Below are 26,408 nucleotides of genomic sequence, written 5' to 3' on the forward strand. Positions count from 1 at the left end.
GGACCACTGTTGTTAGAAGTTGAGGTTCCTGGTCGGTCCCAGGTGCTACAAGGAAGAGTAGCCTTTGGAATGTGAGCCCGAAAACCATCGTGTTGGCTTCTGAAGCCCCCAGACGGGCATGGCAGGGACGCGGAAGCCCTGAGAACCGCACAGCAGGTGGCCGCCCTGGTGCAGCGCGCAGTCGTCCCTCAGCTCCCCTGCACTGGTGTGAGCTGCAGGCGCTGCCCACCTCAGGCTCTGCAGACACCAGACAGAAAAGGTCTTCCGGCCAGGCAGCGTGGCGAAGCCCTGTGGGGCCGCGGTGAAAAAGGGCTCAAAGCGGCCGCGCAAGTCGGTGTCAAGCAAAAACGGAGAGGAAGGCCCTTGCCGCCAGGGCCCTCGCAGCAGAAGCCCGGCCTGCCAGGAGGCCAGCGGGGCACGGGCTGAGGGTGCAGGATCCGGAGGGCGCCGCCCGCCCCTCGGGCATCGCAGGGCCCAGGGTCCGCGGGGCCTCTGAGGTGAGGCGGTCCAATGTACCCTTTGTCCTTCCTCAGATTCATTATGAAATCCCAGGCAGTCCGGGGGACTCCAGCTGCGTTCGCCCGCCGCCGCCTCTCCCCCGCCGGCCATCCGCCAGCCACGCGCACCCAGACTGGAGGGCGGCCGACGCGCGGCGGGGCGGGGCCTGCGGGGGGCGGGGGCCTGCGGATGGGGCGGGGCCGCTGGGGGGCGGGGCCGCGGGAGGGCGGGGCCGGCGCGGCGAGCGCACCAGCAGCATCCTGGCTCAACCGCGGCGGTGGCGGGGGCGCAACTAGCAGGCAGAGGCGGCGGCGCCAGCGGCGCCTTAAATAGCATCCAGAGCCGGCGCGGGGCAGGGAGTGGGCTGCGGTGACAGCCGGCGGCGGAGCGGCCGGTCCACGGAGGAGGTGAGTGCGCCCGCCGTGCGGAGCCGCGCCTGCTCCTGCGGCGGTGCCTGGGCCCCGGCCGAGGCGCGGGCTGAGGTTGCCCTTCAGGGCCGAGCCCGGAGCAGCGGCCGCCGCGGAGGCGCGTGAGCCGCCTCAGGCTCGTGGGGCCGCGCCGCCTTTCCGGCCTCCTGCCGCGGCCCCGCTTCCCTCGGCAGCCGGAGGCCTCCAGGGCGCCCGTGCCGCCGCGGCTTCCTGTGTCTGAGCCGCGGGCGGCGCGGGCGCGGGGCTTGTGCGCGGCGGGGGATGCACGCGGTACAGACCCCTGTGTGTGCGGCGGCGGGGACCGGCCCGGCGGAGCGGCCGGACGCCGCGCTTCGGTTGGGAGGAGGTGGCCCCGCCAGACCGCTGACGTTTCTCTCGGCCGCGGCCCCTGCCTGCCCCAGAGACCGGGTTCGCGGGCGTTCGGACCGCGCGTGGGGCGGGACTGCACCCGCGCCCGCTGAGATGCCGGCCCCACGCCGCGCGCCGGCACGAGGCCCACAGGCAGCTCAGAGGCCGCTGCCAGTTGCCGACATTCTCGCAGTGTCTCCAGAGGAGTGCCCGTGGCCCCTGCACTTGACCGTGGAGCATTGATCTAAGGCGTGCTGGCATTTTTTGAAATTGAGAAGCAAAGATAACGTCTGGCACCTGGCAGCGTAGACAGAGAGTGGCGGTGGATGACTTGAATGGACACGTGGATTCGAGTCTGGGGACAGGCGTTCCCCCAGTCAGTGCGTGTGAGAGTGTGGAAACCCCTTCCCCACTCCGTCCAGTTTCAAGGTTATGGAGCGTAGTTAAGAGTGACCATTCTAAAAATGTCCTCTAGTGCCCTGGCTAAGACTTTTAAGCTTCTTGGTGCAGGAGTATCTGAAGTCCCGCGACTCTCACTGCCCTCCCTGCCTTTTATTATTTCTTGACTTTTGATTAGCTTGGAGAGAAACTGGTTAAATCTTGCAGGTTCTGCCACACATTTCACAATTTAACCTGTGATTGTCCCATGGAAAACAGTTATTGGCTTCATGCCAGCAAAAAAATCAAAAACTTCTGGTTGATTCTTTTTTTTTTTTTTCAAGTGGATGTGGGAAGGTTAGGTTGGCTAAAACGTAAAGTTTGAGTTGTAGGTGTGTGCTGCGTAGGCTTGAGAAGATGGAGCTGTTTAAGGAACCATTGCTCGCCATCAGGTTGGAGCTAGACAGTGCAGTGCCATATAGTGGAAAAGGACCGGGTCTTGGGAGACTTACTTTCTTGTTCTGACTCAACTCGGAAAACACCTACCTAGTCTGAGGCCCCCTCAGACTATCTCAGAGTTGCTGCCACAAACACTGGTAAAACTGTCCCTACCTTCTAGCATGCTTCATGTCTACGTCTTGCTGTATCTTTTTTGATGTAACTGTTTTGTGGAAAATGGTTGTGTGTTTGGGGAGGCTTTTGAGAAAAGATAAGGTTGTCTTGTCGTTAGAGCTGGGTATTTCTCCTCCTCTCTCCCTTCCAGTTTGTGAACAAACTGCATTAGACTAAAATATTTCATGAGTCCAAATACTGTGACTAGAAAAATAAACTTGTTAGCAGCACACCTTATACCTCTTCACTTTAAAATAATAGACATATTAAAGACTTCGTTTTCTGAATTTACTGTAAACAGAATACTTGGAAAAAAAAAATTACCCAGACGGGTGCGGTGGCTCACTGTAATCCCAGCACTTTGGGAGGCCAAGGCGGGCAGATCACTTGAGGTCAGGAGTTCGAGACCAGCCTGACCAACATGGAGAAACCCTATCTCTACTAAAAATATAAATGATTAGCCAGGCGTGGTGGCACGCGCCTGTAATCCCAGCTACTCGGGAGGCTGAGGCAGAAGAATCGCTTGAATTCGGGAGGCAGAGGTTGTGATGAGCTAAGATCCCGCCACTGCGCTCCAGACTGGGGACAGAGCAGGACTCTGTCCAAAGACAAAAAAAAAAATACCCTTCCCCCACAATTTTAAGCATTTTGACATATTTCCTTCCTGTCTCTGTTGTTCCTATTTTTGCAGTATTTTTATTATTATTGCAGGCAGCCTGACCAAAAAGAAATCTGAGCTGTTAAGTTTTTGGTATTTGGGAGGTAGATACATGTGACTCACGCATGTAGGGACAGGTGTCTGTTTATACCATACAGGTAGAGTTTTCATAGCCACCTCTACTTTTGGGTGAAGTTTAGGCTAACTGGAAGTGTACCAGCATGCTGTGGTGTATGCAGAAAAGTGAATATAATTCAGATTATGTGATAGTTTTCTCTTCTTGGCATTATATATAACCCAGGGCTTACCACAAACTCAAATTTCTTATGCATTGACGTTCGGCATTTGATGTAAAATGACTATCTCAGAGTTGCTGCCACAAACACTGGTAAAACTGTCCCTACCTTCTAGCATGCTTAATGTCTAGGTCTTGCTACATCTTTTTTGATGTAACTGTTTTGTGGAAAATGGTTGTGTGTTTGGGGAGGCTTTTGAGAAAAGATGAGGTTGTCTTGTCATTAGAGCTGGGTATTTCTCCTCCTCTCTCCCTTCCAGTTTCACTTTTCTGGAAATAGCAAGACTGTAGGAATAGTAATTTGTAGATATTTATAGTCAGTAACCTTAGAGGAATGTTTCGTTTTTAAGATCAATTGAATTTATTGTGTAAGTTTGCCATTTAAAACGTGCCCATTTGTGTTTACTGTCTCTCATGACCGAACTCTGTTAAATTCGAATCCATTAGTAATGTTTTGTGGACAGTCTTGTTTGGATGATGCAATGCATGAGACTCCTGTACTACAAAATAGAGGAGAATTTCCTTTAAGGCAGCTCAAAGCTGTTGGTATCCTAAAGCCTTTTTAGGCCTCAGTCTCTGGCAGGCAGTGATCTGACAGGAGGTAGATAAAGGTGCCGGAGTTCTTAGTGAAGGCTGGCAGTCCAACTTGGTAGTCAGACAAACGCATGACGGTCAAAAGTGCCTTCGACACTGGGGCCTGGAGAAGAATTCTCAGTGGCCAGCGCTGATCTGAAGCTGCAGGGAGTTGAGTTTGAGTTTCAACATGCTGGTACTTCAAGGGGCTTCTGAAAAGTTTTAAAGGAGCACAAGCCCTGAAGGAGTAGCTGAACTTAGTGAACTAGAGAAGGCAGGGGCAGTTTTACCAGGGTTTGTGGCAGCAACTCTAAGATTGTCATTTTACATCAAATGCTGAATGTCAATGCATAAGAAATTTCAGTTTGTGGCAAGCCTTGGGTTGTATATAACGGCAAGAAGAGAAAACTATGACATAATCTGAGTGATGTTCATTTTCCACATCATGACATTTTTGCTTTCTTTTTTTTTCTTTTCTCCCAGATAAAGTCTCACTCTGTCGCCCAGGTTGGAGTACAGGCACAATCATGGCTCACTGCAGCCTCCACCTCCCTGGGCTCAGTTGATCTTCCCACCTCAGCGTCTCCAGTAGCTTAGAGTACAGGCGCACACCACCATGCCCAAATAATTGTTTTTTTTGTTGGGGTGGTGGTGAAGCGGTTTTACCATATTGTCCAGGCTTGTCTCGAACTCCTGGGCTCAAGCGATTTGCCCTCCTTGGCCTCCCCAAAGTGCTAGGACTACAGGCGTGAGCCACTGCATCCAGCCCACTTTCACTTTCTTGACTGTGTTAGAAACAACACAGTATTCATTCACTTATGACCTTTGAGGAATCTAGAGGGGTGGGTGAAATACTGGAGACTCCTTGAAGTGTGGCTGGCTTCAAGGGTGTCACCCTTGGACAAAAACTTAAGTGGAGGTGAGTAAGGGCCCTGCTACCCTTTGCTGCCAGCCTTAGAAGGATATGATCATCTGGAGGCAAATAGCTTGTTGCTTGAGGCCAGGAGTTCAAGACCAGCCTGGGCAACACAGCAAGACCCCATCTCTAGAGAAAAAAGGTAAAAACAATAACATAAAATCTCAAAACTGGTGGTTCCATATAGGTGCCTGGGCTGATTCTCTTTATGAAATATTTGCTGGTCTTCAAGTTTAAATAAAATTCTGAAAGCTGTCTAATATCTAAACCAAAACCACTTACCACAGAAAAGCTATATTCATTTTTCATATTTCAAGAGTCATGAACGCTTATTGGAAAAAATTTGGGAAATAGGAAAAATGAAGCTCTTCCAGAGATTAAATACTATTAACATTTTGTTGTATTTCCTTCCGGTCTTTTTTCCCTATACAATAAACAAATTTTAAGCATATATTGTTAATTAAAGATTAAAATTTTGACAATTTAATCACCTAAGTTATATTGTGGGCTTTTTTCCATGTCGTTACATATTCTTCAAAAACTAAGTTCTGAAGACAACTGCATTATTTGCTGTATGGACCATAATTTAGTTGCTTCTCCCCTATTGCTGGATATTTTTCAGAACAGTTTACCCACCTTTGTTATATGTTTAAATAGGTCTTTAAAAAATAGGGCATGTTCTGCTTTAAAACTCTTGAAATTAACAATAATTTGAAAAGTGTTTTTACTAATGAATAGGCTTGATGGACTTTTGGGTTCATGTGTTCCAGTCAAAAGCGGTTGAAATAGGGATTTCATGGTTTGGAAAGAGAAATGGAAAGAAGTTAGGGCATCAGAGGAGGAAACGGGGCCTGCCTGTAGACCATTTCCTCATTCTGGAGGGGACTTCTGATAAATGTAGGCTCTGTCCATTAGCACAGCTTTGGCTGCTATAGAAATGGGCACTTTCCCCTTAGGTTTGTTGTGGGAGAAATGTCCATCTTAGAAGGACTGAAATACTCTGAATACTATTTATTCCTTTATTAAGCAGAGTCATGAGAAAGTGCTTCCGGAGCTAGTTTCTCCTTCTGGGCCCAGGTGTCCGCCACGAAGCAGGGCTGTGGTAGCTGACCGAGGTGGTGGCCACAGCCTGGACACAGCCAGGTTTAGGAACGAAGCAGTGACCATAGCAGCAGACAGAGCCAGGTGCTGCTAAGCTTCTGATGGGTTAACTCATTAGTACCCCCAGCAACCCCGTAAGGTAAGTCCTGCTGCTAGCCTTACTGTACGCAAGATAAAGGAACAGGTGCAAAGATAAAGTTGCTCAAACCAGAATTTGAACCTAGGCAGTCTGGCTTCAGGGTCTGTGCTCCTAATTGCTTGACTCTACTGCCCCTCCAGAGCTAGAAGTTTCTCAGTCCAGGAGGGCCTAAAAAGTTCCAGGTTAGGCCAGGCGTGGTGGCTCACGTCTGTAATCCCAGCATTTTGGGAGGCCCAGGCGGGTGGATCAACCTGACCAATATGGTGAAACCCCGTCTCTACTAAAAATAACAAAAATTAACCAGGCGTGGTGGCGCGTGCCTGTAGTCTCAGCTACTCGGGAGGTTGAGGCAGGAGAACTGCATGAACCCAGGAGGCGGAGGCTGCAGTGAGCCCAGATTGCGCCACAGCACTCCAGCCTGGGCGACAGAGTGAGACTCCCGTCTCAAAAAAAAAAAAGGGAAGAAAGTTCCAGGTTATACACCTGGCAGTAAGACAGGAAGGACAGAGCTGAGTCTCCTTCGGTGTCGCTGCTCCTTGATTTTACCCCCATCTCATTTATAGTCTGCCTTGAATTATCTCTTTATACCACTAGAGTGCTGAAAGAGACCACACATTTTGATTCAGCTTGGCTCAGGGAGTGGTAAGATCACTTGCTATGTAGCTGTGACTTTGTAGAGAATTAAAAAATAAAAGGCTTTGCCTGCCCTGGACATTGGTCTTGTAAGGCTGGAGAACAGTTGAGGCGCACAGTGAATGCATGCAGTGTGCTGGAGGAAGAGAGCACATTTCAGCTGGGAACAGGACTCAGGCCGAGCAGTGGTGGAGCAGCGTCCACTAATGTAGGAGACTGGCCTCACTGCACCCATAGGTTTGCTTTCTGCTCTGTGTCGTGGGGTACTTTGATCTCTCAGCGCATTCTAGATCATATTCAACACTTTCAACAGACGAGAATAAAATTGGGACTTCTCGGGGTATGAAGGCACAGCACCATCGCCTAGTGGTTGCGGATCTCTTTTTCCCAGTGAGATTTTAGGCAGAACCCTGAGAGATGAAATACATAAAAGCAGGGCTGCGGTGGTTGAAGGGCTTCCTCTGTCTCCCTTTGCCACCTGTGAGGGACTTCAGAGCAACACTGAGGTAAGCCACCTTATTCATCGCACCCGTGCAGTGACTGCAGGGCTCGGAGGGGGGTGACTTGGCCAAGGTGACACAACCTGCCTGCCCCTCTGGCCATACACGCATGTGGAGTTTGTTCCTGGATCCTGTGCCTGTTCAAAGAATGGCTGGACCTTGGTGTTGCCCTTGATTTCTGCCCTGAAGTCTAGTCAGCCAGCAGTTCTGCTTATTCTGACCTACTCTCTGCAGTATTGCCCAACGCACATGCATTTTCTCCTTGCCTTCTCAGTATTGCCATCCTGGTCCAGAGTTGTCACCTCCAGTTTAAACAGTGAAGGCCTTTGTTAGAAGCGGGGGCAGGGTGCAGAGGGGAATGGTTGCTTTTTCTAAATCACGGCTCTGATCAAATCCCTCCTGAGTAGAAGCCTTCCAGGCCCCCCTCTGTAAGGCCCCGGGTGTTTGTTTACCTTACCTGTCAGGGCTTCTGCAGCTTGGTTCTTACCTGCTGTCTCCACGCTTCTCCAAACCACCACATCCTGAGGCTTCTAGAAAGCAGACTCTGGTGGCACGGGGTTAATGGGTCTGTGTACTCAAGACACTGTACCTGGGTGCTGTCATCTGCCCGACTGACCTTCCTATGTCCTGGTCCAATGGTGTCTTTGATCTTACAGCTAAGATTCGAGACACTAAAAGTCTCTAGACTCAAGCCTGTGTTTTTGCTGGGATAAAGTTTGTGTTGAGTACATCTAGGCTTGGTGTGGTGGCTCACGCCTGTAATCCTAGCACTTTGGGAGGCCAAGGCAGGCGGATCACCTGAGGTCAGGAGTTTGAGAGCAGCCTGGACAACATGGTGAAACCCTGTCTCTACTAAAAATACAAAAATTAACCGGGTGTGGTGGCAGGCACCTGTAATCCCAACTGCTCAGGAGGCTGAGGCAGGAGAACCTCTTGAGCCTCGGAGGCGGAGGTTGCAGTAAGCTGAGATAGCGCCACTGCACTCCAGCCTGGGGTATAGAGTGAGAATCTGTCTTCAAAAATAAAAGTACATCTAAATGGTACAATGCCCACCTCGGCCTGTTTGGAATGCCATTCCTTGTCCCACAGAGCCCTGCTCTTCAGAGACACTTTTCCTGGAGTGACTCTCCCCTTCCTCAGCTGCGCTCACTGTCGTTCAGCTGGGGAGGCACCAGCGACCACGCTAGTGGTAAAATATCGAAACGCTCCCATCCTGGCTAGAGAACAGCTGCTACCCTAGTGCCCCACCCTTAATATGGAAACTAAAGGGTTCATACATGGGGCAGCAGAGGAACTTCGGAGCCCTGTTCTGGTGCCCTGGCCTGTGTCTTTCCTGACTGGTTGGTGCCTGGCTATACTGGGTATTAAATATTTTGATGAGCATCCCAGCCTCTGTCCCACATGCATCTTTTCATGAGCACATATCTGGCTTTCACAGACCGGCACCCCAGCCACACTCTAAGCTCTGGGCACATGGGAGACCTAGTCACTGTCATTTCTGTGTTTTCAGCAGCATTTAATACAGGGCCTTACCACTAGTAAGCATGTATGATTATCTGATGATGGATTGAGTGTAGGGCAGGTTCCAATGGTCAGATGTCCCATAGAAGGTGGTCCCTAACAAGAGTATACATTGTCATGTTCCAGGTTTGTCTATTCTGATCCTGTGCAAAACTTAGATCTTATAGCTAAGATCAAGGCACTGAAAGTCTCTAGACCTAAGTCTGTGCTTTCACTGGGTGAAGTTTGTGTTTCAGAGTACGTCTGAGGTGTTTCTTTCCGTGTAGTTTGAGTTGTGGTGGAGAAGCAGGTGGCTGTGGTCTTTGCAGGGTGTGGGAGGGGAGGAGATTGGTGTTGAGTCCCAGCTAATGTTACATAACTCTACTGTAGTCTTCCTTTACCTGGTATTCTTGCGTTCAAATTGCCCCTTGTTTCTGTGCCACTAGTGAAATGGTCAAATGGCTCATTGTTCCTTCAAGGAACAGGTAATAGGTGGACAATTACCTACATTGTGCCTCAGGCAAGTTTCTGAGGCATCCCAGGATGGGTAGCTGGCGGGGGCCTTGTCTGTCAAGCGTCCCAGCCAGGCACCTCACAGTGGACGGAACTGAGTTCTCGAGGGGGTGGCTGAGCAGTCCAGACTCTCACGTTAGACTCTGAAGACAGCCAGTCTGTGCTTTTCTCTTCTGACGTGAGTCAGAGGCAAATTTTGCTGATGCCAGGACCTCCCTGGAGTTCAGGCAGGGTGAAGATCCTTGTCCTTGGGGTCAGGGCTGAAGCTTCAGGGTTTCCAGGACAGACCTTCAGAGGAGGCCAGTCCTGGAGCCTGGCATGGGTCTCAGCCTCAAGTCTCTGTCCTCCACAAAGGCGGGCTCAGCACTAACCCTTTCTCGCAGGCCAAGTGACAGTCACCAGCAGCGTCTTGCCCTCTCTGGCATGCTTCTCTCCATCACTGGGTGATGCTGAGTGTCTTTGCCTCCCTCCTTGATGTGACAGTCCCTTTTTACAGGCTTTCACAGACACTGTCCCTCTGCCTCCCAGGCGTGGCACGCCTTTCAAGGTGCTTCCATTAGCAGCTTCATTCATTGTTGCCCATGGTGGGGAACAGATGGAGACACTAGCCAGGCAAGACGCCAGAGCGGCTGTAGGGCTGCTCAGGAGATGGAAGGACTGTCTCGAGTGGGGTATGTGCCCCATAGAGGCTGGCTAGCCCATCCATTAGGATGTAGATAGAATAGAAACATTAGAACTTCTATGGATAGTTATTTTTTGGCCATCTTTTAAATTCATATTTGTGTGTTTTCTAATGTTCAGAAAATATTTGCAGAATGTACATGTATATAGTTTATAGATAAAAGCATTTACATGTGAGGGGTGCATGTATTTATTAGGGTACATCATCAGAAGTTTAGAGAACCAGAAAGTTAACTCCTTCTCTAGCACCAGTATCATGGGAGACCTCTGAATGCCATTTTTTCAAAAGGAAAGAATTTGTCAGTTAAAGGGGAATAGAAACTGCTCTCTGGCTGGGTTGTGATTCTTGTCAAATAGGCCTGTGACTTCAGGAGAGTCGGGTTAACTCCAGAGTATGTTTTGTCTTCAATCGCAGAGCTTAGCAATGTGGAAGCCTCATTGGGATCGGGGTTTTATTTTTTTCTCTTTTGTTTACTATCATATCCCCTGAGGCTGGAGCTGACTTTGCATATCCTCAATATTTGCAAATTGAATATATGAGCCTTTTTATTGCATGATAATTAAGTATTGTGCTGAGTTGGATGCTTCAAGTCAATATTCAGGTTGGCTCCTTTTGTTTAAACCGTTGGGCAGTTGGCGAGATGCAGCCTACGTGCCAGTCAGTTTTACTGTCCTACACATCATACCCCCATGCGGTGGAACCATAGAGCCATGGAGGCCTCAGAAGTGTCACCTGAGAGACAGGGTGTTGGGATGTAACTTAAAATAATTTTTTAAGAAGTGGGTATAATGAAACAGTAGTAGCAAAATGTTGATCATTACTGGAACTGAAGTTGGAGTCATGGGTACATAAAATACAGTTTTATTATACTACTGTGTCTACTTTTGAATAGATTTGAATTGTCATAATACATTTTAAGTGAAACATAAAGGGAGTATAGAGACCCCAAACTAGTATCACCCATTCCGAGCAGGTAATGGCCGAACTGTACAGTCTCTTTTTCTTTCTGTCTTTTAAACACTGGTCATTGTTCTATAATCTTCTGCAACTTGTTAGGTTTGTTTTGATTTTGGCTTCCCCAGGGCCAGTCGCCTCTTTTTATAGTTACCTGAGCTCTTTGTGTAATTTTAGCTCCTGTCTCGTGGTTGTCACCCGTACCTTTCTTCTCCTTCCCCATACGATGGGCTAAATCCTGGTTAACCTTTTCTCTATTTCACTTGTTGCTTCCTGTGACACCACTGAGGTCTTCCGTGTAACAGGCACAATTTAGAGATCAGAACAGGGTCCCATGTTTTTTGCAGGCTGTGTCCAGTCCTGGGAACCCACAACCTATGATTATCTTGTAGATTCCATTCATCTCTGCTTTTTTTTTTTCTCTTTTTGACGGAGTCTCTGTCGCCCAGGCTGGAGTGCAGTGGCGCCATCTTGGCTAAGTGCCACCCCCGCTTCCCAGGTTCAATCGATTCTCCTGCCTCAGCCTCCGAGTAGCTGGGACTACAGGCGCCTGCCATCACGCCCGGCTAATTTCGCCATGTCAGCCATGCTGGTTTCGAACTTTTGACCTCAGATGATCCACCCACCTCTGCTTCCCAAAGTGCTGGGATTACAGGCATGAGCCTGTAAACTTGGCCTCATCTCTGCTTTTTAAAGTCACAGCAGGTACCTGTTGAAATGTGTAAAAACTCGGGCCGGGCGCGGTGGCTCACGCCTGTAATCCCAGCACTTTGGGAGGCCGAGGCGGGCGGATCGAGACCATCCTGGCTAACACGGTGAAACCCCGTCTCTACTAAAAATACAAAAAATTAGCCGGGCGCGGTTGTGGGCGCCTGTAGTCCCAGCTACTCGGGAGGCTGAGGCAGGAGAATGGCGTGAACCCGGGAGGCGGAGCTTGCAGTGAGCCGAGATCGCGCCACTGCACTCCAGCCTGGGCAACAGCGTGAGACTCCGTCTCAAAAAAAAAAAAAAAAAAAAAAGAAATGTGTAAAAACTCAAGTGGATTTCTCCAAACTCTTGAGAGGCTGGTCTTCCTCTCCCTGGGCAGAGAGGTCTTTGTGTTCTGTCTTCTCACCCATGTCCTGCTAAGCCATTTCTGTGGTTATCAGTCTCTGAAACCTTGATGTATTTTAAGAGGTGTAAGTAACTCTACCCAACCTGTGCCCTCTTTAGCCTTCTTATCCAGGTCACTGATATGTGATAGCTGTGACCTCTGCGAGCCGTGGGATGGTGTGGACTCCTTGAAGACAAGGACTGAGTCTTGCTTCTCCCAGTCTCCCACTCCAGGCCTGGGTCCTGGCGGGGACAGGAGGGCTTTATGAACTAAACACCCACTGGGCGAGGGCGAGCCTCCTGCAGCCAGCTGTTTCTTACTCAGCCGGTTGACAAGAATGCTGTCATGGGAGAGAGAGGCAGAGGCTCCTGGTGGTTGCTTTACAATGTTGCTGTGAGTCCCCAGCCCACCTGCTGCTCCTGCAGGGCCTCCTCCCTGCCTCTTTGCTCACAGCACTGTCTGGCTGTTGCTGTTCTCCACCCCCTCCTGTCTCTGCCTGTTCAGACTTGGCCTGATTCCACCTTCAGCTCTCTGGACAGCCCTCCCTCAGATGCCTGGTGCATATGCGTACTGTTTTCTCCCTCCTCTAGATTCCTGGAGCACCAGGGCTCTACCTGCCGTGGTTATCAGATCTGTCTTCGGTGGCTCTGTTAACTCTTGCAGGTGTGTTTATCTTCATTGATATCCTAAACTTGCTGAAGGCAAAGAAAACCTTGTAAGTGCTTTATCCTCAAGCTTTCTGTTTGTCAGGGACTAAGGAGAGTTCCTCATCCCCCTGTAATGTTCAGAGTGTTGCTTCTTTTTTGTGGTGTGACCCCTTTTTCAAAGAGGCACTTAAGTGGAAGTGGCTCACATAGCAGGTCAGCAGCTGAGCTGGGTCCAGCGCAGGCAGATGATGCAAAGCATAGCTACGTATTTTCCAGGAAGGGTTTATATCCTATCTGTCATTCTGTTCTGAGGACAGGTCACTACCCTAAATCCTTTGTGGAGCAGGTGGGAAATACATAAATACAAGAGGACATTAACTGACCTGACTCACTTATAGCTTCTTTATCTTGAGAAACTTTAAAAATACAGCTAATAGTTAGGATGGCAAGTTTTATATTGTATTAATTTTACCACAGTAAAAAATTGGAAAAAATACAGCAACATACAAAGAACAACAACAGTAGTAAAAGCATCCATAGACTCGCCACATAGAATTGAGGGTTTTATCATTGACTCTTTTGTTCACACATCACTGTTCCCTGGGGCTTTTGGGTATAGGTGGAAACTTCATTGTTTACTCCTGTATGCCGGGATTGCCTGGCCGTCTTTTCCCTTCTCTTACATAGTCTTGGAGAAGCTACCATGGTGTTCGTGATGGAACGAGGCGTAGCTCTCCTCTGTTCCCACTCTCTTCTTTATTCTCCCTGAAGCCGGCACCGATAGAGGAGCTGGCTCAAGATTTTGCAGCTGATCGGAGGCACAGCCAGTACCTAGAATGTGATCTTCTTGCATTTGGTCTAGGATTCTTTCCATGTTCATATTCTGTTTATTTCCATAGTCACCACGGGAAGATGGGAAGATCCTGACTTTGGGCAAAGCACCTGAGAGGACCCGAGGATGTAGGTACCTTCTCTGCGAGCAGTTTCTCAAACAAGTGGAGCTTCCTCTCCATCCCTGGCCCTCGGAGGAGGAGAGTGCCTGCCTAGTTTGGGGCTTGGGGCCAGCTCTGGCTGTTGTGAAAGGACATTTGATCCTCTCTGCTGTGAAGTTGTCCTCCCTTCTCCTGGTATGGTCCCTTGCTTCAGGGCTGACTTTGTGGTTCAGCTGAGTCCAGTCAGGTGAAGAGTCTTCTGGATTCTTTCAGTGGCAAAAAGCCATTTATTTCCTTCTTTAGCTTTTGTAATAACAGGCCGTGCTTGTCTTGCCTAATACCCTTAGAACCTACTGCCCTGTTCTTCAACATGCAGTCATACAGACACAATTCTGACTCTTCCTGTGCTGAACGTCCACTGAAATAACGTGCTGTATTGATCCAGTTCATGAGTAAGAAGTTTAATCTACACAAGCCTTATCTGTCTTGCTCTTTGCAGAATGGTTGCGTCAGCCTAACAAGCAGATCTTTCTGTCTCCATCCACTGCCACAAAGCTGTTGACTTAGGCTATCTGCCCAAGTCTGCTGGCTTCTCTAGCTCTTACCAGTAAACTTCTGTCTCGTTGTGATGTATCTACAACAGTTGCTTAGCCTTATTCAATCAGTATTGGAAGACAAGTGGAATAATCTTGCTCCTCAGGACATTTTTTGAATGGAAACTTGCCCTCTTAAATAGGTACTGCCAAAATTTAGCCCTGCTGTCCCATGCAAAGGCTGTACATGACCTGGATATCTCCACGGGGCATGTCCTAACTATAATCGTCATTTTCTCACGTGGATGTACGTGACAGATATTTGTCGCTGTGTGTGAAGAGAGAAGGGAGGAGAGCTATATGTTTTGTTTTTTTTTTTTACTCTGGAGAATGTTGGGCAGGTCCTGTTGTCAGCATTCCTTACGTCGCAGATGGCTGCCCACTAGCTCCGTGTTTCTGGAGCGTTCTGCTCATTGGAGCCCTCGCACGGGACTCTGGATCTTGTGCTTGAGTCTTGTCTGTTTCCCTGGTTTGGAAGATTCTCTTTTCTATCATAGAAAGCTCACAGAAGTTGGAGTCCAGCCCTGGTATGGGGCTCTGGGCTCAAGCCTTTCTGACCATTTGCTGTTTTACCTAAGAAAAGTACTTATTTGATCTCTTCCCTTCCCTGTGGGCAGCCTTGATTTGTTTTAAATGAATCATCAGTCGTCTGTCCAAATCTCAGTGTATCTCAGTGTCTTCTAAAGGCACTTGCCCTTAGAGTTGACGGCAGCCTTGGGCTGACATTATACGTAAGTGAAATAGAAAACGTGATCAAAATAAGAGCAAGAGAATATTCTTATGTCCCCTTTAAATCAGTGGCTCACACCCTTTTCTTTGTCCCCCAGTCAGCCAGGAGATGTTCTCTAATCCTTTCTGGTACGCTGTATAGGAGTCTGGTGGGAGTAGAAGGAGATGACTGAAGTTGGAAAATGCTTTCAATACCCCCTTTCTTTTTGGAGAATCACTGATTTATGAATATATCCTCCAGGGACCTGCCGCAGAGACACGGTCACAATCACAGAGGGTGTGACATGGTCAGAATCACACAGGGTCATTCATGACTTGGCAGATGTTTGTTAAGCACCTGTCCTGGGCTTGGGACTGTGTTAAGCACCAAGGGCGTATAAAGACAGATGGGAGGAGACCCTGGCGGGGGAGAGGAAGGAGCAGCTACGTCGGTACTAAGTACCACTCGCTGTAAGTGTAAGACAGGAGGTCCTAAGTACCACACAGGGGTTACAGATAAAGAAGTCCTGGAGTTCGGAGGAAGGACTGATTGCCTGTCATAGAGAGGAGGGGATTGTGTAAGATTTCGGGGTGATTGTGGAACCGCCGCCTCCTCACACGTGAAGGAGGGCCCTGAGGACCCTGGAAAGTTGGGCGGGTTGCTCACAAATCGCCCTCCTGTCTCCTCCTCCCAGTGTCTCTTCAGGGTTTTGCCGTTCATTTGCAGGCTCAAAATTACTTCTCTTTTTTCCATTTGTATCCACTGAAGCAGTTTTTAAAAATAATGAAACTTTTTTATTGTGGTAAACTATATATAACATAAAATTTGTCATTCTGATCACTTTTAAGTATACTGTTACACAATGGTTGAAGTACATTCACAGTGTTGTATAACCATTACCACCATCTAGTTCCAGAATTTTTCGTCATCCCGAGTTGAAACTCTGTACCCGTTAAGCAATAATGCTCATTCCTCCTCCCCCCGCCCAGCCCCCAGTAACCTCTCTGCTGCCTTCTGTCTCTGTAAATTTGCTGATTCTAGGTACCTCCTAGAAGTGAGATCATGCAATATTTGTCCTTTGCTTCATCCATGTCATGGCGTGTATCCAAATTTCCTTCTTTTTAAAGGTTGGGTAATATTCCATTGTATAGACTACATTTTGTTGATCCATTCATCTGTTGTTGGAAATTTGGATTCGAATCCTGGGCTCTTAAAGCATTGTGCAGCCGGGCACGGTGGCTCACACCTGTAATCCCAGCATTTTGGGAGGCCAAGGCGGGCAGATCATGAGGTCAGGAGATCAAGACCATCCTGGCTAACACAGTGAAACCCTGTCTCTACTAAAAATACAAGAAAAAAAAAAAAACATTAGCTGGGCGTAGTGGCGAGTACCTGTAGTCCCAGCTACTCGGGAGGCTGAGGCAGGAGAATGGTGTGAACTGGGGAGGCGGAGCTTGCAGTGAGCCGAGACCGCGCCACTGCACTCCAGCCTGGGCGACAGAGTGAGACTCCGTCTCAAAAAAAAAAAAAACACAAAAACAAAAAACTTTGTGCATCATGGCTGGTCATTATCAGTGTCACCTATGCCCTCTGTCTAGACTCGAACACCCACGCATGCCTGGGCTGATGTGCTTGGCTGTTGAGGTCCATGGGCTTTGACTTCAGATCCAGGCAGTCATCCTGTTCTCATGTGGAACAAGGGCAGGACATTTGACTCCTATAGTTTCCTGATCTTTGAGCTGAAGGCAGTAACAACCCCGTGCAGTAAGGCCTGTGACGAGCACGCATTTAGCCCTGTGCGCCGTCGCTTAGCACAGCGCCTGACACACACCAAGTGCGTAAGCACAGTGGCTCCTTACAAAATCATAGCTAAGCCGATTTCCCCAAACATCTTCCTTCCCCTCTCCTATCCGCCTGAGCCCTATTGTTGGTTCCAGATTAATGTGCAAAAATGCGAGCCCTGGGGTCAGGAGGCACTTCTAGTAGCCTCGTCTCTGTCCCTGTAGCGTGAAGGATAGCTCATTTTCCTAGACGATGCTCATTCGTTGGGACCAGCTCAGCTGTGCCTTCTCCATGCAAGTCTCCCCGGCAGAGAATGCTCCCTGTCAGAATTCCTTTTGCACTTACTGCTACTTTGTTATCCACTATTGTGTGTAGACATTTATGTTATGTCTTTTAATTCCAAGCCTCATTAGTGAGGTCTGCAAGTTTTTCCTCAGTTTATACCCCATCTGAATATGAAACAATTCACCTGCCCCAATATAAGATGAAAGTGTCCCAAAATTCTCCTTCAGTCTTCCTATTTAAGTCTTACCAAGGCTGTTGTAGTATGAGGTGCTCTCAGCCCCTGTATTTGGAGCAGCCTCAGGGAGAGAGAAGGCACATTGTCCTGAAACCATCTCTGCCAGTCCTAGTCATGGGTCTTTGTACAGGTCAACTAGCTGAATTAGACTTTTTCTAAGGCAAATTTAATGCTAGCTGGGTAATTATTTCTTAGGGTTTGACCTTACAAAAGCAAATGTTGGTTGTTACTGTAAATAGTACATTTAAAAATCCATTTAAAAAGCAATAGAGTATGAGGTTTAGATAGATAAATGTGGACCCATAGGACAAAATTTCTCCTGTTCTAATATCATTCAAATGTGTTCTTGTGACTTGGGAGGATTTTTTCACTAGTAGCACATATATGACTTCAAAAACTGCTTCAACTTCAACAATTTCAATGGAAGAGGAAAATGTGAACGTATGCCGCAGAAAACTGTTCGATGCTTCAAAAAGTGGCTGTAGAGATGCCCCAAACCCTATTTGAAGACGCGTGTTCAAAGAACTCAAAGAACATAGTAATGAAATGGGAATTTTTTTTTTTTTTTTTTTTTTGAGACGGAGTCTCACTCTGTTGCCCAGGCTGGAGTGCAGTGGCACCATCTCAGCTCACTGCAAGCTCCGCTTCCCGGGTTCACACTGTTCTCCTGCCTCAGCCTCCCTAGTAGCTGGGACTACAGGCGCTCGCCACCACACCCAGCTAATTTTTTTTTTTGTATTTTTAGTAGAAACGGGGTTTCACCATGTTAGCCAGGATGGCCTTGATCTCCTGACCTCGTGATCCTCCCACCTTGGCCTCCCAAAGTGCTGGGATTACAGGTGTGAGCCACTGTGCCCGGCCTAATGAAATGTGAATTTAAAACAGTATTTCTAAAGTAATTTAGTTCTTCATGTGACTTAAATATAGATGTAGTTTAATGAATACAGAAACTGCTATACGATATTTGACCCTGCATCCTAAAAATTTATCTGTTCAAATTCGACATGTTGTGTTTGAGATCTCTTTATTTTGGGGGGTATATATGATATTTGTGACCAATGTGAATGGTTGAGGTATGGTCCTCATTTTACTGGTTAACACTTAAAAGCTTTGTGTCTCACTCTGTCTCTGGTAACTTTATAAGGGGATGGGCAGGGAGTGGTTTAAGTGTAGAGGTATTCAGCTGGGCTTGATATTTCAGTAAGATTTATAAAATCAGGGCATCCACTCTGTTTCTCCTTTTTAAGTCTGTTGGAAATTCAATTGGTGATCTATAAGATCACTTTAATGAAGATTAAGTGGGTTTAAGATTTATTATACTTAATTGGGAAGAAAAAGCCCCAAGGCAGTGGGGTGGGACTAGCTAACTCCCTGTGGAGCCGCTTTCATGTTTGTGTGTGGGATCCCAAAGTTACCCCAAATCTTTCTCCTGATGCTCGGAGTGAGGAGATGGGCCCAGGGCAGTGACCACAGTCAGGACTCGGTGAGATAGGGTTTGGACAGCGACCTCTGCCTTCCTGTCTAGCTGGGAGACTGGCATCTCTTTTGAGCTGCTGTACCTCCCTCTCTCTAGGGAGAGCCTGACTGCTCTTTTGGTTCAAAAGGGAATGGCTTAAGCAAATCTAACTTTAGGGAATTTGCCAAGCCAGGGTTAAGGAGCACACATCCAACGGGTTTGGAGTGGGGCTTTGAAAGAACAGCAAATGGCCCGGCTGCTGCTCTCTTGTTCCTCCCTGAAGCCTGAGCTCTGCCCAGCTAGTGAAGGACAAAGCGGGTGCTTTCAGCCTCTGTAAATAGCCTATTGTACAAGGGGAGGAGGCGGGGCACGGAATGGCAGCATCTTGCCAGCTTGGGTTGCTGCGTTAAGGAAAGATGTCAGGCTTTCTTAATTTGCCACTGCCGGGGCAAGGGTGCAGTTTATGTGGGTTTGTTTGAGGGCTACATTCCTAGTGAAGTGTTCCATCAGATTGCCATTATTCATCTTAATGAAAGCTTGAGGAACTTTAGAAGGAGAGAAACATTCAGACCACCCGGTTTTTGGTTTCTAAATGACATGAAGAGAATACAATGTTAATGTAAGTAAAAGTTTGCAGAATTGCAGGAGTTGTGTGTGTGTGTGTGTGTGTGTGTGTGTCCTCGAGAAAATGATGTCCTTGTGAGTCACCTCTGGCCCTGAGCCACTATTTTCATGGTACAAATAAAAAGGTGAAGAGGTGAACCTTTGTGTATAGTAGGCCTCGCACCCACGTGTTCGGAGGCCGGGGTGATGGGATACATGCTAACGTTTATGTAAGATGTTGAGCATTCAGATGGACCTCAGTACAGAGCTCTCATAATACCTGGGAGCGTGAGTACTGGAAGGACTTCAGAAACCTGACCTCATGGTTCCTAACCTGGGTTGGGCTAAAGGAGACTTGTGGTAATTATGTGTATTCTCGGGGGAGAGGGTCAGTGGCTTAGCATAGTTTAAGAATTATTAGCATAGGTGGGATTTGGAGTCACACTGTTTGGTGTCCCGTTCTTGACTAACATCCTGGGGAAGCCTTATAAGTCTCTGGCCTTGGTTTCTTCCTCATCAGTTTGCGTCTGTGATGTTCAGATAAGACACTGGATATGAAAGCCTTTCCAAAACACTAAGGAAATGCTAATTGCATTTTTAGTTCTCCTATCCGAAGTTTGGGTAGACTTTCTGTTTTCTGACAGTCATGCATCACCCTGCCTCGCTGTGCCTGTCTCTGCCCAGGTCTATTTAAAGGAATCTTCTGTGCTGGATCTTTACACTGGGCTTGTGCCCAGATTTCCTTGGCCATTGTTACCTTCCCTGTCCTTCTGTGGTCTTAGACTTCAGGTTTGTAGGAAATTCAGAAAACCCAGCTGAGCAAACCCACCTGCTGTAAGGGTCGGGAGGAGGGTGCACAGGAGTGGCTGTGGAGGAAGGAGAAGCTGGCTGTCGGTAGCCTTGTGTGTTCCTGGCTGGGAAATACTGGCTCCTTAAGCCTTTAAGCCAATTGAATCATATTTTTGGCAAACTGCAGCATGATTTATATGCCCAGGCTATAAATTTCCTCAGATGTTTATGTGGAAATTTGATTTTGAAAGAATAAAGAAATATTCAAACCAGAACACTATTAGAATAAGAATAAAATCTGAGTTTTACCATTTGTTAGCAAGTGTATGAGTCTTAATCCTTCTTAGAGACCCCTTAGTCTAATGCTTATGTTCACATACAGCATCGAAAGGCTATTTATTGTGCCTGATTTTCCTTGGATGTAAGTCTGCCTCCATTTTCAAATACCCCAAGTGCCTTTTCCTTAATAGCAGTTAAATAGAAGGAAAAAGATTTGTAATGCTATCAGTGTCAGTTTAAGCGTTGTTCTTCACACAGATCTAAATGAGCCATTGTCTTAGTTCTTTATGCATAGACTACAGTTTTCCTGTGTGTAGCATTAATCAGTTGGTTCAGTGAAGTTGGCTTGCAGCTTGTTACCTGGCTGCCATCTAAGAGGCATGAATTAGACTGCTATAGTTTGTCATTATCACCCACTAAATACAGGAATTTGGCTGGATTCAACCCTTAGTATTGTAGATTAGTATCTAATGAAATGCGCTTGTATACATGCTACTAAATATATAATTTTCTCAAGTTTTTTTTTTTTAAAAAGTGTTCTTAGATTTAATACACTTTCTTGGTATAATGCAGTGTATAGCATGGCTACTGCTGATGCTTAAAATAGACGAATTGATCACCTGTGTCTGACCGTATTTGTTTACAGAGGAATTATTTAATATTCTCACTCAGGGATGTGATTCTGTTGAACAGCACCTGCAAATTCACACAATCTAGGTTTTATGGAGTTACTGTAGGAGCTCTGGGGAGAGAAGAGAGAAAGGCATGGCAGTGTGTCTCAAGGGTGAGTACTTCCTCTTCAGACCTGGAGTGCTGCAGGGTGATGAAGACAACTAGAGCTGGAAGGATTTGAGGGCAAAGCAAGTTTGCACATTATATTCCTAAGGCTGCTTTGAGGTTGTGGGGCTGCAATACTGTTTCTGAAATCTGACCACTCAGTGTCAATCGGACATGGACTTGATTTGTCTGCTTATCCCACCTGGTGTACATCGCTTCCTCAGAAAGGCCTTCCCCAGTGCCTTGCAGACATTGCCTGTTTGATTTTTATCTTCCCTGCTAGAAGGTTAGCCCATTGAAAGCCTAGACCAGGTCATCAGCACTGTCTTCCCAGCGCCTGGCCAAAGCCTGGCTCACACTAGGTGCTCAGATATGCAGAGTGACAGGAGTAGCTCAATTCCTATGTATTCGTCTAGAATAAATCTGCTGTCGGCAGGCTCTGGGCAATCGGTTTCTTTCTTGGTATGCCTTACCTTGGTTGGACATACCCCCCAGCATCCTATCCTTCATTTCAGTGGTTTAAAAAATATATGCCCATTGTCTCTTATTGGGAAGCTGAGCAGAAAGAAAACAGTGTCTGTTTTCAGAACCGGTCCTGGCAGCAACGCTCACTGATGCCTGTCCCTGCCCATGGGTGGAGCAGTGGGGTGACTCTGCTGCTGGCTGCCCATTGGCCTATTCTCCGCCCTCTGCTCTCCTGAGAAGTCAAGTGTGGATTTTGTCTGCTAGTTACCTTTAGCCCAGTGGGCAGCAACGTGGGGCTCGGCATGTGACTTATGCCCTGAGAGACCTTGGCAGGCTGGGGGAGCGCGGCTGAGCCCTGCTAACCCCCCCCCCACCCCCAGGCTCACTGCCCTCTTCTGTGTCTGCAGTGGGGTGTCACCTAGCAGTCAGCTGTTGGTGGCACAGATGGTGAGTGGTTTTGGAAGTGCTGGTGCCTTCTTTCCAGAATCGTGGCCTGAAGAACTCTGCTTATCTGTTCTTTCTTTGCTGTCATGGTAAACCTTGAAATTTCGTGTGTGTGTGTGTGTGTGTGTGTGTGTGTGTACACACTTACACAGATTCATTGTAGCAAAGATTGAATGAGCAGAGCAAATACATTAGGTTGGTCCTGGTAGTATTAATGGCCTGTAAAACAGGGACTATTAAATTTAAAATTAATTTCATTTAAATTTAAATTTTAGCAGAAAATTTCTGTATTTTAACAAAGAAAAAGAAATGCGCATCAAAACCACAGTGCATTTCTCTGATGACCAGTGATGATGAGCATTTTTTCATGTATGTGTTAGCTGCATAAATGTCTTCTTTTGAGAAGTGTCTGTTCATATCCTTTGCCCACTTTTTGATGGAGTTGTTTTTTTCTTGTAAATTTGTTTGGGTTCTTTGTAGATTCTGGATATTAGCCCTTTGTCAGATGGGTAGATTGCAAAAACTTTCTCCCATTCTGTAGGTTGCCTGTTCGCTCTGATGGTAGTTTCTTTTGCCGTGCAGAAGCTTCTTAATTTTATCTGAACACTCCTTGTAGGCAGTGTTTTTACCTGCATGCCTTACTTGTTCTGCACTCAGGATGAACCACAGAGCGTTGGTAGAGGAAATAATCATAACATCTAACATTTTTGAGCACTTTCTAACGTGTGTGAGATCATTCTTACCTCTTTACTTGAGTCATTTAGCAGTCGGAAAAGCCCTACGGGATAAGGTGCTATTTCCAGCTCCTTTTACAGATAAGGAAACTGAGGCACATGGAGGTGAGGTCATTTGTCCCATATCATACAGCTCATAGGCTGGGGAGGCAGAATTTGGCTCTAGTATCTAGCATTTAGGGTCTTTTTTTTTTTTTTCTTTTTTGAGACGGAGTCTCACTTTGTCGCCCAGATTGGTGAGCAGTAGCTCACTGCAACCCTCTGTCTCCTGGGTTCAAGCGATTCTCCTGCCTCAGCCTTCTGAGTAGCTGAGATTACAGGTGCCCACCACCACACCCAGCTAATTTTTATATTTTTTGAAGAGATGGAGTTTCACCATGTTGGCCAGGCTGATCTCGAACTCTTGACCTCGAGTGATCTGCCCGCCTCAGCCTCCCAAAGTGCTGGGATTACAGGCATGAGCTACCGCGCCCGGCTGCATCTAGGATCTTAAATACTATTCTCTACTTTCTCTCAAACACTGTGCTGTATTCCCTCTTTAGACATCTGGTGGTCGGTTTAAAGTTTATGCACACCAATTTATCTGTTGTTTCTTTTGGCTATAATGTCTTGGGGAGTGTAAAAGAAACTGATCTTACCAGAATAGGCAACTATGGGTTTCCCAGCATTTATATGGACACCGTAGTGGTGTGAGGCGTACAGGAAGGTGAAATTTAGATTGGTGTGTTTAACCAGTTTGGGAACTTGTTCTGAGATTGTTGGAAGAAATAGAAACTGACGGCCCTTAGGTGGTTTGGGCTTGTTCTTCCTCTTCACTCACATTCCCATGAGCCTTGACAATGAGAGTCGAGTGTTTTTGATTAGGTGGACGGACAAGAGCAGAGACATAATAGCAAAGAAGAAAATAGAAACTTAAATCTACGTATTTGAGTTTTTATGGGAAGAATTCTTCATGAGTAAAATCTTTTTAATATGATTAATGAAAGGAAGAGAATGGGGTTTTTTTTCAAGACAAGACAATGGAGAAATAGAATGAAAATGAAATCCTAAAGTGTTTTTAGAAAAATGACACTTGACAGCCAGGAAAAGACCTGGACCATTAGATTGTGGGTTTAATGCCTGGACTGGCCGAGCAGCTACCCAATTAGATGGCTGGCCTTTGGGAATTCTGGAGTTCTGGAGAGGAGTCCTGCTTCCCTGGAATGAACATGACATTTTTCTCTTCCAACAGAATTCAGCTTAGAGAACTATCAACACAGGACAATGCAGGCCCACGAGTTGTTCCGGTATTTTCGAATGCCAGAGCTGGTTGACTTCCGACAGTACGTGCGTACTCTTCCGACCAACACGCTTATGGGCTTCGGAGCTTTTGCAGCACTCACCACTTTCTGGTACGCCACGAGACCCAAAGCCCTGAAGCCACCATGTGACCTCTCCATGCAGTCGGTGGAAGTGGCGGTGAGTGGAGGGCCCAGCCTGCCTCGTGTGTTTTCTCTGCATTTCCCCAGATGAGCTAAGCCCTGTTGAATGTTATATCGATCAAGATCACAATCACAATCAAATATCTGTTTATAAGTACACTTTATAAATGGAAATGTGCCAAACAAACAAATTACTAATGGTGGTAACCAGAGGTACAGGGCAAAATGTAGGCACAGGGAGAGATGAGAGGGTGTTGGTTGGGTGTCTACCTTCAGTCACATGGAAGATCATTCTAGAAATCACATTGAGTTTCTACCCTGTAGTAAGCATTGTAGTCAGCCTGGAGGATTCCACAAGGAAAAAGACAGCACAGAACCTCTGTTCTCCCAGGGGTTGGATTCTGGCAGGAATGAGAGTTTTCAAACAAACGTTACCAAAAGAATGCGCTTGTGGTGCATCTGACACTTAGAACACAACCCCAGGCTGCTGGGAGAGACTTTGGGATTTCAGATAGAATAGGGCTGGAGTAAGAACTTGACGGAAGAACATGGCTGCAGAATTCAGGGCAGGACATGAAGAAACAACCCTCAAGAGGCGCGTCTGGCTGGGCCGCTGAGTGCTGTGGTTGTGTGTGACTTGGGCGGACTGGAGGCTGTGCTCTCATGTTAGGAAAATGAAACTGGAACGCAGGCGATGAGGGCTTAATAGGTGGGATGGTGTAAGGAAACCTTAGGATCCTTTCAGGAAGATTCTTAGTGCTCCTGCTCTCCCTGCCTTCCCTAGTGAGAAAGGCGGGGTGTGGAGAAGGTGAAGAGGCCACATGCTCACTGGTGCTTCCACTCCTCACCTGTTCTTTGGTTTTCTCTATGGTCGCTTGCTTTCCTCTACCCAAGTCAGTCACCCTTCAGTGTTTCCCGCATTCAGCAGATATGCAGAAGAACATTGTGAAACCCAGAATCCCCCCAGTTACTGCTTCCAGATGGAAGGGATGGAAGGCCTTCCCCACCCTCCCGGGCCGACCGCCGCAGAGGGAGCGCGTGCCCTTCCACACACAGCCCTGGCTGGAGCCAGCCTTTTTGTTATTTATGGGATGCTAGTCTTTGTTTTGTTTTAGACAAGTTCTTGGATTCATTAATGTGAAACTCTTAAAATATATAAAAGATTCTTCAGTCTAATTCATACTGAAATATAAATATAGAATGACTGAACTACTGCTGAGAAAAGTTAACTTTCTGCTTGATTTCTATTTAGAAGGTCAGGGTACATTAATATTTCACCTCTGTTGATCACATAGGCTGGGGAAATGAGCGGAATCCCCCTTTTCCTAAGGGATTCCTGTGAGGTTCTGGCATTCCTTCTCTACTGGCAGAGCACCTGATGTATCACGGCAGCGCTGCCGTCTCTATGAAGAACTGTTGGCAAGTGCAGTGTTAAGACATGTATAACTTAGCAATAACTGTAAGAAATGAGTAATTCCTATTGTATGAGAAATTGTGGGGGCACTTACGTATGGTTTTAAGACTTTAGCTTAGCATAAAGGCATTGTGCCTTCTTAAAATAATTACCTGTGTTCTCTATAGAACAATTTAAAACTTCAGATATGCAGCAAAAAATGAAAATCTATAATTTTACTGCCCAGGATAGAGGCTTCCTGATTTTTCTCTGTTTATAGAAATTGATTGAGCTCTGATTTTCAGAATTTGTGGGGCTGAGAAATAGATACTGAGCTTGCTTTGCCTTTTTAAAAAAGAAGTTAAAATTTTACATTTAAAAGTAGCTCTGGAATTATGGTGCTTAATAATTACAGATGCTTTGATGTCGCTAGCATCATCCTATGGACATCTAGGGCAGGGAAAGAGGAACTTGATTCACTTCATGAGGTACCGGTGAAGAGCCTGTGCTGCTGGCACTGCTGCGGGGCTGGTGGCCGGAGCAGAATATTGTGGCCGTGTTCCTACTTTGAAAACAAGTAAGCAGGGTTTGCAGTTCCCACCCTCACTCCGCACCCCCATCTCACACGCACAGTTTTTATCACCCTCCTCGTCCTGTAGAGTTTCCATGGATAATAAAATGAGAAGAATCTGCACTTTTTGGTTTGGCCACTTCTCATCACAGTCCACGCCGGCTGTTTCCCAGCTACTGATTTTTAAGGCAGTAGCACAAAGGTTCTTTGTGAGTTACACCTTCTGAAATTTCCTTTTAAAAATCAGGATCGTAGGGCTGGGTGCAGAGGCCACATGACTGTAATCCCAGCACTTTGGGAGGCCGAGGTGAGAGGACTGCTTGAGGCCAGGATTTTGAGACCAGCCTGGGCAACATAGCAAGGCCTCATCTCTATAAATTGTTTTATTTTAATTAGTCGGGTGTGGTGGCTCATGCCTGTAACCATGCAACCCGCAACTCAGGTGACTGAAGTGGACGAATCATTTGAACCC

At 47.1% G+C, this 26,408-nt stretch overlaps 1 protein-coding gene across 16 annotated transcripts in view; it reads left to right on the plus strand.

Moving 5' to 3' along the window:
* The first annotated feature begins 476 nt into the window (after window positions 1-476).
* LOC105466575 (acyl-CoA synthetase long chain family member 1) overlaps window positions 477-26,408 on the plus strand; it is a 73,864-nt gene continuing 47,932 nt past the window's right edge. For 2 of the 16 annotated variants that reach the window (XM_011715614.2, XM_011715625.2), the window contains exons 1-2: window positions 770-905; window positions 23,783-24,009. In XM_011715614.2, the coding sequence (XP_011713916.1) occupies window positions 23,815-24,009 (195 nt within the window). In that variant the 5' untranslated portion in view covers window positions 770-905; window positions 23,783-23,814. Of the gene's footprint in view, window positions 498-769; window positions 906-1,683; window positions 1,704-12,195; window positions 12,215-13,408; window positions 13,429-15,052; window positions 15,173-18,838; window positions 19,080-19,402; window positions 19,424-21,697; window positions 21,907-23,782; window positions 24,010-26,408 lie in introns of those variants that run through there. The other 14 variants (XM_011715622.3, XM_071092761.1, XM_011715617.2 and 11 more) reach the window with 11 other exon arrangements.

The sequence above is a fragment of the Macaca nemestrina genome, chromosome 3 (genome assembly GCF_043159975.1).
Source record: "Macaca nemestrina isolate mMacNem1 chromosome 3, mMacNem.hap1, whole genome shotgun sequence".
NCBI lineage: Eukaryota > Metazoa > Chordata > Mammalia > Primates > Cercopithecidae > Macaca > Macaca nemestrina.